The sequence below is a fragment of the Rhincodon typus genome, chromosome 39 (genome assembly GCF_021869965.1).
Source record: "Rhincodon typus isolate 14 chromosome 39, sRhiTyp1.1, whole genome shotgun sequence".
Taxonomy (NCBI): domain Eukaryota; kingdom Metazoa; phylum Chordata; class Chondrichthyes; order Orectolobiformes; family Rhincodontidae; genus Rhincodon; species Rhincodon typus.
Window position 1 is genome coordinate 10,721,090 of NC_063370.1, and position 15,664 is coordinate 10,736,753.

The window sequence follows — 15,664 nt, forward strand, 5'->3', positions numbered from 1 at the left end:
GAATTCTTTTGTGACAAATAGCAAGGGTCTGGATGCACTCCTGGAAAGTGTGGAGGACGCAGGTTTAACTGAGGCATTCAGGAGGGTATTAGATTTGTTAAATAAAGATGATTGTGTGAAGTTATTGGGGGAAAAGGCAGGAGATTGGCACCAAGTTGAAATGCTCAGAGCACTAGTGCCACGACATGAACAGCCACATGGCCTTTTCCTGCACTAATAATCTGTGCTAATTTGCACAGAGCATGATCCCACACAAAGAAAATCTGTTTCAGCAATGTTCATTGAGGGCAAAAAAATAATGGCCAAGTGATAGGTAAATATCCTCAAGTCCTCTTCAGACAGTGGCCAATGGATGCAAAGGATCCCTTCAACAGGACAGAAAGGATGTAGTCTCAAGAGAGAGAAGATCCTTCCACAGTGATTCCCTCATTACTGCTCTGGGCGTGACAAAAACAGAACATACTTGAGGAACTCAGCAGGTTGCCAGCATCTGAGGAAAAAGAAATATAGTTAACATGGAGTCTGGTAGGACTTCTTTGGAAAAAAGGATTCAATCCTGTAAGGCTTCTTATTCTTGTCTAAAATCTGGATTGCAATGTGAAAGAATTTTTAAAAACAACAAAAAGGGATTTATAAGGATGGCCACACTTTTTCCACAGCAAGGAATTTGATATCCAATGTGACAGACCATAGAATCCCTACAGTGTGGAAACAAACCCTTTGGCCCAACAAGTCCACACCGACCCATCCCCCTTTAACCCACCTTATCTAGGCATCCCTGAATACTACGGGCAATTTAGCACGGCCAATCCACCTAACCTGCACATCTTTGGACTGTGGGAGGAAACCCATGCAGACATGGGGAGAACGTGCAAACTCCACAGAGTCACCAGAGGGTAGAATCAAACCCGTGTGCCTGGCGCTGTGAGGCAGCAGTGCTAACCACTGAGCCACCATGCCACAATCTGTTTTGTGGCTCTGGGTTTCTGTGATATTCAGACATTAAGGAGTCAAACAGTTGTTTGTGAGCAAAGAACAAAAAGCTGCTCAAGCCTATGTCATTCAATAAATCTTGGCTGATCTGATTTTAAACCCCAACTTTCAATTTTTCCATACACCCGCAATTATCTTTCATCCCTGTTTACAAGTGTTGCTGATTGTTTCTCAGCTAACTCAGCAGGTTAGATGTGGAAACCAGACAGATAGAGATGCAGATACAAAGACACAGAAGTGGTGCTGTTATCCCCAGCAGAAGCTGCCTATTCTTTAGTAAAAAGACAGAAAAAAAACTCAGTTCAAGTGTGAAGAAAACCAATTACCTTCCCTGCAGCAGTTGCTGCTTTTCAAAATGGTAAATCAGAGATATTTTCTCAAGGCAATCAGTCACTTTTCTTGTAAAACTTGAAGCTTCCAGAGAAAGACAACCAAACATCATTGGCCTGACTAGCTGGAGGATCATCTCAACATCAGATTAGGCAAGCAAAGATGACTGAACTGGCTTTTTTCAACCTTTGCCAATAACAATTTCCCTGTTTTTTTTGGGTAGGGCATATATGTGTCTGAGTGTGTATATAAGGGGCATTTTAAGGAATTAAAGCTTTGGTTAGGTGTGTTTTGTTTACTTGTGGCTATAGTCTAAATCATCTACAATTAATAATTTCTTGTTAAGTACAGAAACTTGGCCCATACTGTCTATCAGCCCTGGTGTGGAAAGCATGTAATGGGGCACCATGCATCCCTCCTAAGAAACGTTAACATTCAACAACTCTGGAAATAAAGGGAGGTCAATTTACAGTGCACTACCCCAATGCATCATAATCATTTTGCAGTTGTGGACAATACAAATTGCTGACCACAGATCTTAACTCCAATTTGCTCACAAACCAGCAGAAAAAGATGCAAAAGGCGCTTGCGAGTCTGTTCCGATCGAAGGGCGTCTCAATATAAAGGCATTAACTCTATTTCTCCCCACAGATGTTACCTGACCTGAATTTGCTGTTGTTTTGCTTTTGATAAAGCTAGAAAGTTGCCCAAGGCGAGAGATCCAGATTGCCTATCGAGGTTTGGTCTTCAAACATAAGCACTCAAAAGAAACCGCAATGGTGACCATGGTTAAAATCCAGAAACTGCAGCTACCCAATTAAGCAGAAGTAGATCAATGAACTAGACTGAGTCACAGTATCTAAATTTCTCTTCCACACCATACTTCACCCTCATCCAACACTCCCTCAGTCAGTGTCTTTTGACTTCTATACCCAAGGAGCTTGCAGATACTCAGCAATTCATAGTCAGAGTTGTACAGCACAGAAACAGACCCTTCAGTCAAACTCATCCATGCAGCTATCGTAAACTAATCTCGTCCCATTTGCCAGCATTTGGTCCATATCCCTCAAAACCCTTCCTATTCATATACCCACCTAGATACCCTTTAAATGTTGTAGTCATACCCACCTCCACTACTTCCACTGGCAGCTCATTCCATACACACACCTCCTTCTGCATGAAAAGTTTAATATTCAAGACAGATGCAGATAATTTTTTTGGACATTAAAGGGCATAGTGTAGGAAGGTAGACATGATGTAGATCAGACAGAAAATTGTCCAATGGAGGAGTAGGCTTGAAGGGCCAAATGGCCAGCTCTTGCTCTTACTTCAAAGTGATTCATCATCTTCCTGCTACTGGCCAAATACAGCATACTCCCTCCATCTTCCTCCTAAGCCAGCCCTGAAGCAAGACTCACCTCCCTCTCTCTCAACAGTCCTTCTGCCACCTCCATTACAACCCATACCTCACCCCACCTCCCTTATACAGCCCTCTACTTCCCCACTCTCTCTTACACCATTTCCTACTCCACTCTCTCAATCTCCCCTCCCACCACACCCCAACCACACTCCATCTCTCTCTGTAACCCCACCATTCATCCAGCACCCCTCCCACCGCAACTAGACCCTCTGTCCTCCCGTACACTCTCACCAACTCTCCTCCGCAGCACACTCTTCGACCCCTACTAGCCCCATATCCTCATCCTCCCAGCCCACTGTTCTCACCGTCCCCAATCCAGCCCAACATACTGTCATTCAATAAAAACCAAAAGAACTGCGGATACTGTAAATCAGGAACAAAAACAAAGTTGCTGGAAAAGCTCAGCAGGCCTGGCAACATCTGTGAAGGAGAAAACAGAGTTAACGTTTCAGGTCCGGTGACCCTTCCTCAGAACTACTCTATCATTCATTCTCTCTCCCCGTGTGAGTTCCTCAGGGCTCACTGACAGTCTCTGCCCGCAACTTCTTACCTCCGAGCCCCAGGCTGAGTGCGGACTCCAGCCAAGGGAGAAACAACACAGCGATCGGAGCCAACAACATCCCCAACCCAAATCCAACTCCACATACACCACTTCCAGGAACTCGCAAAAGTCTCCCTGCCCTTGAGAGCTCAGTCATAAGACGCAGCATCACATGATCCCCACCCACATGCCTGCTCCTCCCTTCCATTGGCTAGTCGGCCTGTCAGTTACCGTACCTCTTGATTCTGAATGGTGCATTGTTGCCAGGCAGATTATTAGTGTGAGTGAATTCTTCCTACGGCAAGACCAGTTTTGAAACGGTGTTTTTCACAGCCACCGACATTTGAGCGTGCTTTGCAGCCGATTAAGTACCTTGGATGTGCAATCACTTGTTAGAAAGGAGAGTGACACTGCAGGCAGTTTTGCGCACAGCAAGATCCCACAAAGAGCAATACGATAGTAACCAAGAGACCCGAAACTTCAGCTTTTCTGCTCCTCTGATGCTGCTTGGCCTGCTGTGTTCATCCAGCTCTACACCTTGTTAGCCCATGATAGTAACCAATGTGGTTATTGCGATGTCAATCGAGGGATAAATATTAGGCAGAGCTAACTCCCCACGAATCTATTTCATTCACCCAAATGACCTCATGAGACCATAAGATTTATTAGCAGAAGCAGGCTGTTCAGCCCATCAAAGCTGCTCCACCATTCAGTGGGATTGTAATAACTCAGGAAGCATGGCTAGAAAGTAACATTCTTTATTGCTGAATACCAAATTAAAGCTCTACTCATGGCATGCATAGGCTACTCTTGGTCCACATAGACAGTTATATAGTCTTAGTTTTAGAGTCACAGGGAGGCAATGACCAAGTGGCATTATTGCTGGACTGTTAATCCAAAGACCCAGATAACGTTCCACAGATCAGGGTTCAAACCCTGCCATAGCAGATGGTGGAATTTGAATTCAATAAACATGGAATTAAGGCCCATCTGGTTCACTAGTGTCCTTAAGGAAGGAAACCGCCATTCCTACCTGGTCTGGCCTACATATGACTCCTGGCCCTGTCTTAACTGCACTCTGGGTAATTAGGGATGGGCAATAAACGCTGACCTAGGCAGTGACACCCTCATCCAATGAATAAGAAAAGAAGCTCTGCAGGCCCATACCCGAGTCTACTGTATAAAAGGCTCAGGTGATGAATTCCTGCTGGGCAGGCCATTACCTACCAATGGGACTCATACTCAGTGACCTCCACCAGGCCATTGATTAGTGATTCCCTCGTAGGGGTTATCACAGAGTCATGGCTGGACTGATAATCTTCAACTTTTCCCTATAACCCTTGATTCTCTTACTAATTAGAAAATCTGTCATCTCAGCCTTAAAGATACTTAATGACCCAGCCACTACAGTCCCCTGTGGTAAATAATTCCACAGATTCACTACCCTCTGAGTGAATAAATTTCTCCTCTTCTCGCTCTTAAATTATGTGACCCCTTACTCTGAGATTATGCCCTCTGGTCCTAGACTCTCCCATGAGGAGAAAAGAAAACCTCTTTGTCACCTAAAAAACTGGTTTATTTTAACAAATTTGTCTCTCATTCTTTAACTCTAAAGAGTACAGGCCCAATCTACTCAAGCTCTCCTCCCAAGATAGTCCTTCCAAAACCAGTCTTAGCCTAGTGAACTTTCGCTCAACAACTCCTGCTGCCTATAGAACTGACCCAAAATTGTTCAGTGTTCCAACTGTGATCTGAGGAAGGGAAACTAGACCTGAAACGTTAATTGATTTTTCTTCACAGATGCTGCCAGACCTGCTGAGCTTTTCCTACAACGTCTGTTTTTGTTGTTCTTTTTGTGGTCTGACTAGTGTCTTGTATAGTTTGAGCAACATTTCCCTATTTTTATACCCTCGCCCTTTTGAAATAAAGACCAACATCCCATTGCCAGTATATCTTTTCTTAGATAATTGGCCCAAAATTGTTCACAGTATTTCAGCTGTGGTCTGACTAGTGCCTTGTTTAATTTTAACATGACTTCCCTATTTTTATACCCCAGCCCTTTTGAAATAAAGACCAACATTCCATTTGCATTACCTATTATCTGCTGAACTTCTTTGCTAGCTTTTTGTGATTTCTTCACAAGGACTTCCAACTCCCTCTATTCTGTGGCTTTTTGCAATATTTCTCCATTTGAATAATATTCACTTCCTCTATTTTTCCTGCCAAAGTGCATTACCTCACATTTTCCCATATTATGTAATATAATGTCAGGGCAGGCACGATGGGCCCAATGGCCCTTGTCTGCATCATAACACTTCCCCAATTCTATGATTTTGGCAAGTGGTGACTGACGGTACCCAAGCCTCTAGACTGATATTCGAGGTTACCATTAACTTACTGTGCCGAGACCCCCTGCTGAAGGCTGTCTCCTTTGATCTGGCTGAGGGCTGCTGACAACCATGACAATCTTCCTGTCTTTATGCCAGCACTAAACAGCAAGACAAGACAGAGGTACTGTGAGCCTGGTAGGTCTGGTTCGGGCAGGGAGTGCAATAAAGGCAAGGCAGTGATGGTCTGTGAGCATGGTCCATTCTGCACATTGGGTGCCTGTGCCTGTGTAGCCATTTGACCTATCGTGTCTGTCTGATTCTTCAAATGAGCATCATTACCTACTACTAATTTCTTGTGTTTCCCCATACTTATACACATTATTTCAAGTCAAAATTTCATCCAATGCCCTCTTGAATGCTTCAACTGAACATGCTTCCACCACCATTTCTAGACAGTGCATTCCATATCCTAACTACTCTCTGTGCGAAAAGCATGTTCTCACTTTGCATTCACTTGTTATGCAAATCACTTTAAATCAGTGGCCCCTGGGTCTTGATCCTTTCACAATGCAAACAATTTCTCCCCGTCTACTTGGGTTTGGGGCAGGTGAGAGTGAATGAAGGAAGATGTTGCATGTAATAATGAGTGGGGTACAGCCTTGGTGGAAGGTGGGTGCAGTAGCAGAGATAGTATGTGTATGAAGTATCAGAGAGGAGCTCTTACCCTGGCTAAGTGGATAATGTCATTGAGCTTCTTCCTTCGCTGCTGAGCATTCTTCAAGACAGGTGAGAACATGCCAATTCAGGTGGCAACCTCAGTCCAGGCTGTCAGGGTCTAATGGGATGGCCTCCTCACTCAGACCAAGGGGTAAAGGATGGCCAACCCCATTGACCAGGACCTCTAGGTATCTGTCTGCAGAGCAGGGCACCAATTTCCCCTTATCTGCCAAACCAGATGGCGCAAACTGTATGGTGCAATTCCTGCTGGTGCTTTTCCAGATGCACAATGGCCTTTTAAAGATGGTGCGGGTGCCAGGGCTGCTGGTCTATTCTGGGATATCGAGGCAGTGGTGAGTTCTTCTGGGTACAAGTGATAGAATCAAGCTAACATCAGACGTGAGAGGCACTTTAGGGCTGTTAAGTAGTTAATGAGGCGAGTTTGGAACAGTAGTGCGTGAAAACCTGCGAGGGCCTCAAGGAGAGAAATCCATGGAACTCAACAAAATTCTGAAGCTTCTTCAGTGCAGTTGAAGTCATATTCAGCCAGGCAAGTGGAAAGTGTTGCACAACATTCCTGCTTTATGCATTGTAGGTGGTGGACAGGCTTTTAGGGAACCAAGAAGTAAATTATTCGCCACAGAATTCCCAGCCTCGGATCTGATTTTGTAGTTGCAGTATTTATATGGCTCTGAAAGGGTTAGGATTAGGGTCATTTCTGTCCTGGGCCTGTAGTGCTCCAGCAAAGCCAAAGGAACACTACCTCAATTTCCACCTAAGCACTTTTCAGCCTTCAGGACTCAGTACTGAGTTCAACAACATCAGAGCATGAGCACTGTTCTCCATTTTGGTTACATCCCTTTCCTCCTTTCAGTGTCTTGTTTAAATAGGCTTGCTTTTGGAGAGATCACCTATTTTTTGCTACTAATTTCCACCATTAATACCTAGGATCCATCCATATATGCTCCTCTACAGCCATTAACATTCTCTGTGCCTTTTGCAGTGGACACCCTCACCAGCTGTTCCACTTACCTCCCTACAGTGTGGAAACAGGCCATTTGGCCCAACAAGCCTACACCAACTCACCGCCACCCCATAACCCTATCCTATCCCATCCCTGTAACCCTTCATTTCCCATGGCTAATCCACCTAACCTGGACACTACGGGAAATTTAGCATGGCCGATCCACTAACCACACACCTTTGAACTGTGGGAGGAATCCGAAGCACCCAGCGGAAATGGGGAGAATGTGTAAACTCCACACAGAAGGTCGCCCAAGGCTGAAATTGAACTTGGGTCCCTGTTGCTGTGAGGCAGCAGTGCTAGCCACTGGGCCACCATGCCGCCCAACATAACATAACATAGCATTCTACACTCCTCCTCCCTCTCTGTCATCAAAAAAAACCCATCATTTTCCAGCCCCCTTCAGTTCCAAAGAAGCATCATATTGGACTCACTTTAACTCTGTTTCTCACTGCATTGATGCTGCCAGGCCTGCTGAGTTCCTTGTTCGTATGTTCTTGTTTGTATTTATATGGCTTGTGCAGTTTTGTTTCATTCAGTAGGAACCCCCAAGATGTTGATAGTGTAGTATTCAGCAAATACAGTTCTTTTTAATTTACAGAATAGAGGTGAAAGGTCTCCTATGTTCTGAATTTTGTTTTAAAGTCCACAGATCAGATATTGTCAGGTTGAGTTAAATTAATCCTCAATCAGTCAATTTATTAATTATAAAATAGGGGTGTTGAGCTGTCTTGTGGTCTGTTTCTTCGATATTTCATTTGAGGAATGGCATCTTTTCTCCTTAATTGCAACACACATATTCTTTCATGTGGCAAGAGACAGTGCCATTGGGATTCTGGAGATTTTTAAAGCCCAGATAGACCTTTCCTGACTTTTAGCAAGGGAATACACATTCAGTTGGCTAATTATATCAGAGTAGCTTCAGAGCTTCTTCTGAACTCTTTGAAACATGTTCGCATGCTCTTTGGTAAGTCCTGCATTACAAACAGATACTTTGTACTCAACAATAGGTCTGATGTGACTATTAAACAGTGAATTTTCACTCTGAGATGCACTGTGATGATTTAGAAAATTGATATGTAAAGCCCTCTTAAACATTCTATGCATTTAGTAATACAATTTAAGATCACTTTGAATCTAAGTACCTAATACACATGTGTGCAATCTTGGCATTGTCTAAGTTAATGAGAGAAGGATCAAGGTGTGTGTGTGTGTATATCAAACACAATTCCATAATGTTGCACTTTTGCAAATTTAGTCTCGTGTAGTATGCTATTCCCCATTCACTCAACAAAGTGATAGCTTTTTGCATGTGAGATGTGGCACTTTGATTACAATAGTCCAAGAGGGTCAGGTTAACCATAAATTTGTAGCAATGAATAGGTGATATGTTTATAGGTATTGTTTATGATTGCTAAGAACATGATAGGGACAAATCCACGTGGTTTTACAACATACGGACCAAAATAAGATTATTCTCCTATGTATTAATTCAGTTACAGTTATTATTATTGGGGTGAGGAGCAGTAGGACACCAATATTCTACACTAACATTATAGGCCAAATGGCCTCTTTTGTGTTATAACACTCAATGATTCTGTCTGGCCTCATGTTGAGAAACCAGCTTCATAACTGTCAAAGACAAGTTTATCATTAATGAGGAAAAGACAGTTTCAATTTATCGGTAAATTCAAAGGTTTGTTGGGGTCATACTTCTGTGGGTAACCTTAGGAAGGGCGGTCCTATAGAGTCAGGTCTAGCCAGAGGTAATGTTTTTGTTTGACAACTATGTCTGAAACCTTCAAATGAGACAGGGTCATTGATTGCCTGCAGTTCTCTAATGACCAGAGTTCTCCTATGTTGGGGTATACATTCCTGTCATGTCAAGCTTCATTGGAAGTTTATGGTGAGATTCCATTCCCCCAACACCAATTCATTTAATTCTCTGACTCTTGGTTTTTCACTGTCTGCTAAAATAAATAGATCATCCCCATTTGCTCTGTCTCCTAATCTTATAGACCTCAATTAAGTCACTTTTCTATCTCTTAATTTTCAAGGAAAATAATTCCAATCTATCCAATGTCCCCTCGTAGCTAAAATTTTCCAGTCCTAGCAACATCCTGACAAACCTTCTGTGCATCCTCTCCAGTGCAATCACACCTTTCTTGCCTCACAGTGGCTAGAACTGTTGTATGCAATGTTGTATGTGTACCTTGCCTTTAAGAGAGTTCACCTTTAAAGACTATATGCTGTTTTTTTGTAATAATGAGACTCTCCCTGTCAGTTGTCTGCTGTGGGTCTGCAAGCTGTGATGATGCTGTGGCTTTAAGAAATATGTTTTGTCCTGGTTTCTTTTAGAGAGAGATAATGGGATAGGTAGTGAGCAGTCTATGAAAAGATAAACAACTTGTGATGCCTTGGTTTTTTAAAAAAATTAGAATAATAGAAGCAGCCTGAGTGGGTGTGGTCAAACTCTCACAGATCCAGGATTTTTATTTAGCTTTTGGCTAAATCCTTAGTTGTTGCTCGGGTCTGGGCAGGGTTGGAAGGCAGTGAATCTATCCTGGCTGCTACCCTCTCTCTCTCTCTCTCTCTGTCTCTGTCTCTGTCTGTCTGGGGAGCTGCTGCATGTATCTCTTTCTTGCTGATAAGATAACATATGAGACAATCTGTTTTTCTGAATTTGCCTTTTTGCCAAAGGGTATGTTTATGGGACGTTACTATATTGGAACAGTTAATTAGTTAGAGGTACTGTATCTATTATTCTGTTAAGCTTTCCAATAGAGTTAAGTTATCCCAGGTTCCTCTTTCTTTTGTTGTATTCTAACTATAGTGTTTGAATAAATTGTGTTTTGCTTAACATCGAGTAGTTTGACCAATTGAATTGCATCTGAAAAACAACACCTCGCATTCACCTTTGAAATAAGAAAAAGTTAGGGTCTAGGCTACCATCTTAATGTATTTTCAGGGAGTCTGATCTGGTCCAAAACAAAGCTGTATGCATAGAAATCAGTTAGTTTGCTGTAATGTCTGCTTTATAACTTGTAATGTGTTTTCAATTATGAGACAATTATTGTTAACATGACATACAGTTTGAACATAACCTCCCTGATTTTGTATTCTATACCTCAGCAAAGGAAAGTGTGTCATATGTCTCTTAACCACCTTACTGACCTGTTCTGCTACTTTTAAGGATTTGTGGACATATACTCCAAGGTCCCTATGTTCCTTCACTGCACATTATCCTTCCATTTATTGTGCATTCTCCTCCCTTGTTGCACCTGCCAAAATGCATTACGTTATAGAACTCTAAATTGCATTTTCCATTTAGGAGAGTGAGCAGTGGCCTAGCAGTAATGTCATTGCATGAATAATGCACAACCAAGGCAAGTACTCTGGGGACATTTTTGTTTATTTATTCATTTATGGGATGTGGGCATCGCTGGCTAGCCAGCATTTCTTACCCATCCCTAGTTGCCCTTGAGAAGGTGGTGGTGAGCTGCCTTCTTGAAACGCTGCAGTCCACCTACTGTGGGTAGACCCACAATGGCCTTAGGGAGGGAATTCCAGGTGTTTGACCCAATGACAGTGAAGGAACAGTGATATATTTCCAAGTCAGGATGGTGAGTGGCTTGGAGGGAAACTTGGAGGTGGTGGTGTTCCCATACATCTGTTGCCCTTGTCCTTCCAGATGGAAGTGGTCGTGAGTTTGGAAGATGCTGTCTGAGGATCTTTGATGAATTTCTGCAGCGCATCTTGTAGATAGTACACACTGCTGCTACTAAGCATCAGCGGTGGAGGGAGTGGATGCTTGTGGATGTAGTACCAATCAAGCGGGCTGCTTTGTCCTGGATGGTGTCAAGCTTCTTGAGTGTTGTTGGGGCTGCACTCATCCAGGCAAGTGGGGAGTATTCCATCACACTCCTGACTTGTGCCTTGTAGATGGTGGACAATCTTTGAGGAGTCAGGAGGTGAGTTACTCACCGCAGTATTCCCAACTTCTGACCACTGTAGCTCTTGTGGCCACTGTATTTATGTGGTGAGTCCAGTTGAGTTTCTGGTCAATGATAACCCACAGGATGTTGACAATGGGGTATTCAGTGATGGTAACACCATTGAATATCAAGGGACGGTGATTAGATTGTCTCTTATTGATGATGCCTAGCATGTGTTGGGCATGAATGTTACTTGCCACTTGTCAGCCCAATTCTGGATTTTGTCCAGATCTTGTTGCATTTGGACACGGACTGCTTTAGTATCTGAGGAGTTGTGAATGGTGCTGAACATTGTGCAATCATCAGCAAACATCCTGACTTCTGACCTTATGATGGAGGGAAGGTTATTGATGAAGCAGCTGGAGATGGCTGGGTCTAGGACACTACCCTGAGGAACACCTGAAGCAATGTCCTGGAGCTGAGATGACTGACCTCCAACAACCATAACCATCTTCCTACGTGCCAGATATGACTCTAACCACTGGAGATTCCCATTGTTTCCAGTTTTGCTAGGGCTCCTTGATGCCACACTCAGTCGAATGCAGCCTTGATATCAAGGGCTGCGACTCTCACCTCACCTCTGGAAATCAGCTCTTTTGTCCATGTTTGAACCAAGGCTGTAATGAGGTCAGGAACTGAATAGCCCTGGTGGAACCCAAACTGGGCCTCACTCAGCAGGTTATTGCTGAGCAGGTTCTGCTTAATTGCACTGTTGATGTCACTTTCCATCAATTTACTGATGATTGAGAGTAGACTAATTGGGCAGTAATTGGCCAGGTCAGATTTGTCCTGCTTTTTGTGTACAGGACATACTTGGACAATTTTCCACATTGCCAGTGTTGTAACTGTACTGGAACAGCTTGGCTAAGGGAACTGCAAGTATTCAGTACTATTGCCGGAATGTTGTCAGGGCCCGTAGCCTTTGCAGTATCCAGTGTCTCCTACCATTTTTTGATATCGAGTTGGCTGAAGACTGGTATCTGTAATACTGGGGACCACTGGAGGAGGCCAAGATGGATCATCCACTTTGCACTTTTGGCTGAAGATTGCTGTAAAAGCTTCAGCCTTATCTTTTGCACTGATGTGCTGGGCTCATCCATCATTGAAGATAGAGATATTTGTGGACCTTCCTCCCCCAGTGAGTTGTTTAATCATCCACCACCATTCACGACTGGATGTGGCAGAACTGCAGAGCTTAGAACTGATCCGTTGGTTGTGGGATTGCTTAGCTCTGTCTATCACTTGCTCATGAACTCATGTGCCACCACTGCAGTCTGTGGAATGAAGTCTCAGGAATGCTAACCATGAAACTATTGTTGATTGTTGTAAAATATCCGGTCCGCCAATGTCCCTTTAGGGAAGAAAATCCGCCATCCTTACCCAGTCTGGCCTAGACGTGTCTCCAGACATACAGCAATATGACTGACTCTTAAATGCCCTTTGCAAGAGCAAAGCAAACCTGTACGAAGGCAATTAGATGGCCAATATTTGTTGTCCAACCCAGAGAAGTTCAAATCCTGTGTAAAAATAAATACTACAAAAACTAAAATTGTAAAAGAGTTGATGCAAATTTTGAATGATAGCCTCTTTCGTGGTTTCTATTTATTCATGAGATGTCGGCATCACTGGCTGGACCAGCACTCATTGGCCATTCCTTGTTGGTCCTTCAGAAGATAGGCTGCCTTCTTGAACTGAACTAGACCCACATGCTGTTATGGAGGAAGTTCCAGGATTTTGGCCCAGCAACACTGAAGGAATGGTGATATATTTCCAAGTGAGGACGGTGAGTGGCTTGGAGGGGAACTTGCAGGTGGTGGTGTTCCCATGTAACTGCTGCCCTTGTCCTTCTAGAGGATAATGGTCATGGGTTTGAAGTTGCTGTAGGAAAAACTTGCTGCATCTTTTAACACCATGCCCCCTTTCAGTATGAGACTTAGGTGCAAAAATGTTTTTCTCTCAGTGGGTCATGGACAAGGACTTCCTTTGTATTCACCTATGCTACAGGACAACATAATGCAGAGGTGTGCCATTACCTTCTGCAGGATGGCTGACCAGGAGACCCTCCCACTCTTAATGTTGTCATCCAGCATATTGGAAGGATTTACAGGCTGGTAATCAACCTGCTTAACTACGTTACAAATTAATCTTAAATAGCCAAAAGGTAAGACTTGAACCCAAAGGTGGTAACACTATCAATACATCACAAGCCGTCCCTACTTCATCTTTCTATTCCATTCTCCTTTGTGTTTATCTAACTTCCCTTTAAATACATTTGAACTATTCAATCACTTCCTGTCATGGTCCCACATTCAAACCACTCTCTGAACAATTCCCTAGCAAATTCATTAAGTGATGAGTCATTGACATTTATTATTTTGCAGATTGAATAATTTGTCGTGAAAGTCCTGTTCATCCTCAACTGAGATTTTCTTCTTTATCATTATCCCTAGCTGTCCTGTTTAATTTGGCATCTCATTGTCACTGTTGGTGACTCTTTTGAAGCTCTTTATCCAAGTAATTAGTTTGGGTTATTGGTTTAAATGCAATCAGGCCACATCCTAATCCTGTTGATCCACTCTTGCTTTTAGTTCCATTCCCAGTAGACATTCATCAGCGTATATTCGTTTGCATGTAATCATTAATGTATGGGGTCAGGAAACAGTCATTGTATGCACTAGCTTACTGGACTTGTCCACTTCATGTTGGTTTGACTTAAACTCCCTATCCTGTTATTTATTCTTTCATGAGATGTGGTTATCACTGACATTTGTTGCTCATCCCTAATTGCCTTTGAACTGACCTTGCCATTTCAGAGGGCAGTTATATTGCAGTGGGCCTGAAATAAGGGAGGCAGTGGGGTAATAATAATGTCACTGGACTAGTAACGTTCTGGATTCATGCTCTGGGATCATGCGGTCAAATCCCAGCATGGCAAATGGTAAAATTTCAATTCAACGAAAAGCTAGCCTTCTGTTGATTGTCATAAAACCTGATTTAGTTCATTAATGCCCTTTAAGGGAGGAACTTTGCCATCCTTACCTGGTCTTGAATGTATGACTCCAGAACCACAGCAACTCCCCTCTGGGCATTTAGGGGCAGGGAATAAATTCTGGCAGCCATCACATGAATTGGATGTGAAAATAGGAGGCGTGGTTAATAAGTTTGCAAATGAAACCAAAATAGGTGGTGTAGTGGACAGTGAAGAAGATTATCTCGGAGTACAAAGGGACCTTGATCAGATGGATCAATAGGCTGAGGATTGGCAGATGAAGTTTAATTTCGATAAATGGGAGGTGTTGAAATTTGGTATGTCAAACCAGGGCAGGAGTTATACAGCTAACAGGGGTGCCTTGAGGTGGTTTGCCGAACAAAGAGACCTAGGGGTGCAGATACATAGTTCACTGAAAGAGGAGTCACAGGTAGACAGGGCAATGAAGCAGACGTTTGGCACGCTTGCCTTGATTGGTCAGAACATTGATTGTAGTAGTTGGGACTTCACATTGCAGCTGTACAGGACATTGGTGAGGCCACTTTTAAAATGTTGCATACAATTCTGGTTGCCCTTCTTTAGGAAGGATATTTTTAAATGTGAGAGGGTGCAGAAAAGATTTACAAGGATATTGCTAGGACTGGAGGGTTTGAGTTTACAGGGAGAAGGTGAATAGGCTGGGGCTATTTTCCCTGGAGCATTGGAGGCTGAGGAGTGACCATATAGAGGTTTATAAATCATTACAGGCATGGATTGGGTGAATAGCCAGGGTCTTGTCCCTAGGGTGGGGAAGTCCAAAACTAGAGGGCATAGGTTTAAGGTGAGGGGAAAGATTTAAAAAAGACCTGAAGGGTAATTTTTTCACACAGAGGGTGGTGCTTGTATGGAATGAGCTGCCAAAGGATTTGATGGAGGCAGGCACAATTGCAACATTGAAAAGGCATCTGGATGGGTATATGAATAGAAAGGGTTTAGAGGGAGATGGGCCAGATGCTGGCAAATAGTTCAGATTGAAATATCTGGTCAGTGCCGACAAATTGCACTGAAGGGTCTGGATCTGTGCTGTATGATTCAATCACACTGTGAATTAAAAAAAACCGTAGGCCAGACCAGGTAAGGACGCTGGGTTTCCTTTGCTAAAAGACATTTGTGAACCAGATGGGCTTTTACAACAATCCAGTCATTGCAGTGTTGTTATTAATGAGACTGAATGATTTTATTCACTGGTGTATTAATGACCTGAATTTAAAAGTTGGAATTCCTGTCTCCTGCATATCAGTCCAGACCTGTGGGTTATCAGTTCTGTTACATTATTGGTACACCAC

The 15,664-nt window shown here is 43.1% G+C and overlaps 1 protein-coding gene across 1 annotated transcript in view; it reads right to left on the bottom strand.

Moving 5' to 3' along the window:
- Positions 1 to 3,413, bottom strand: part of LOC109926908 (serine protease 16) — a 36,207-nt gene extending 32,794 nt beyond the window's left edge. The window contains exon 1 of the mRNA XM_048618312.1: positions 3,294 to 3,413. Coding sequence (XP_048474269.1) covers positions 3,294 to 3,363 — 70 coding nt within the window. The 5' untranslated portion in view covers positions 3,364 to 3,413. The remainder of the gene's footprint in view (positions 1 to 3,293) is intronic.
- Positions 3,414 to 15,664: the final 12,251 nt, after the last annotated feature.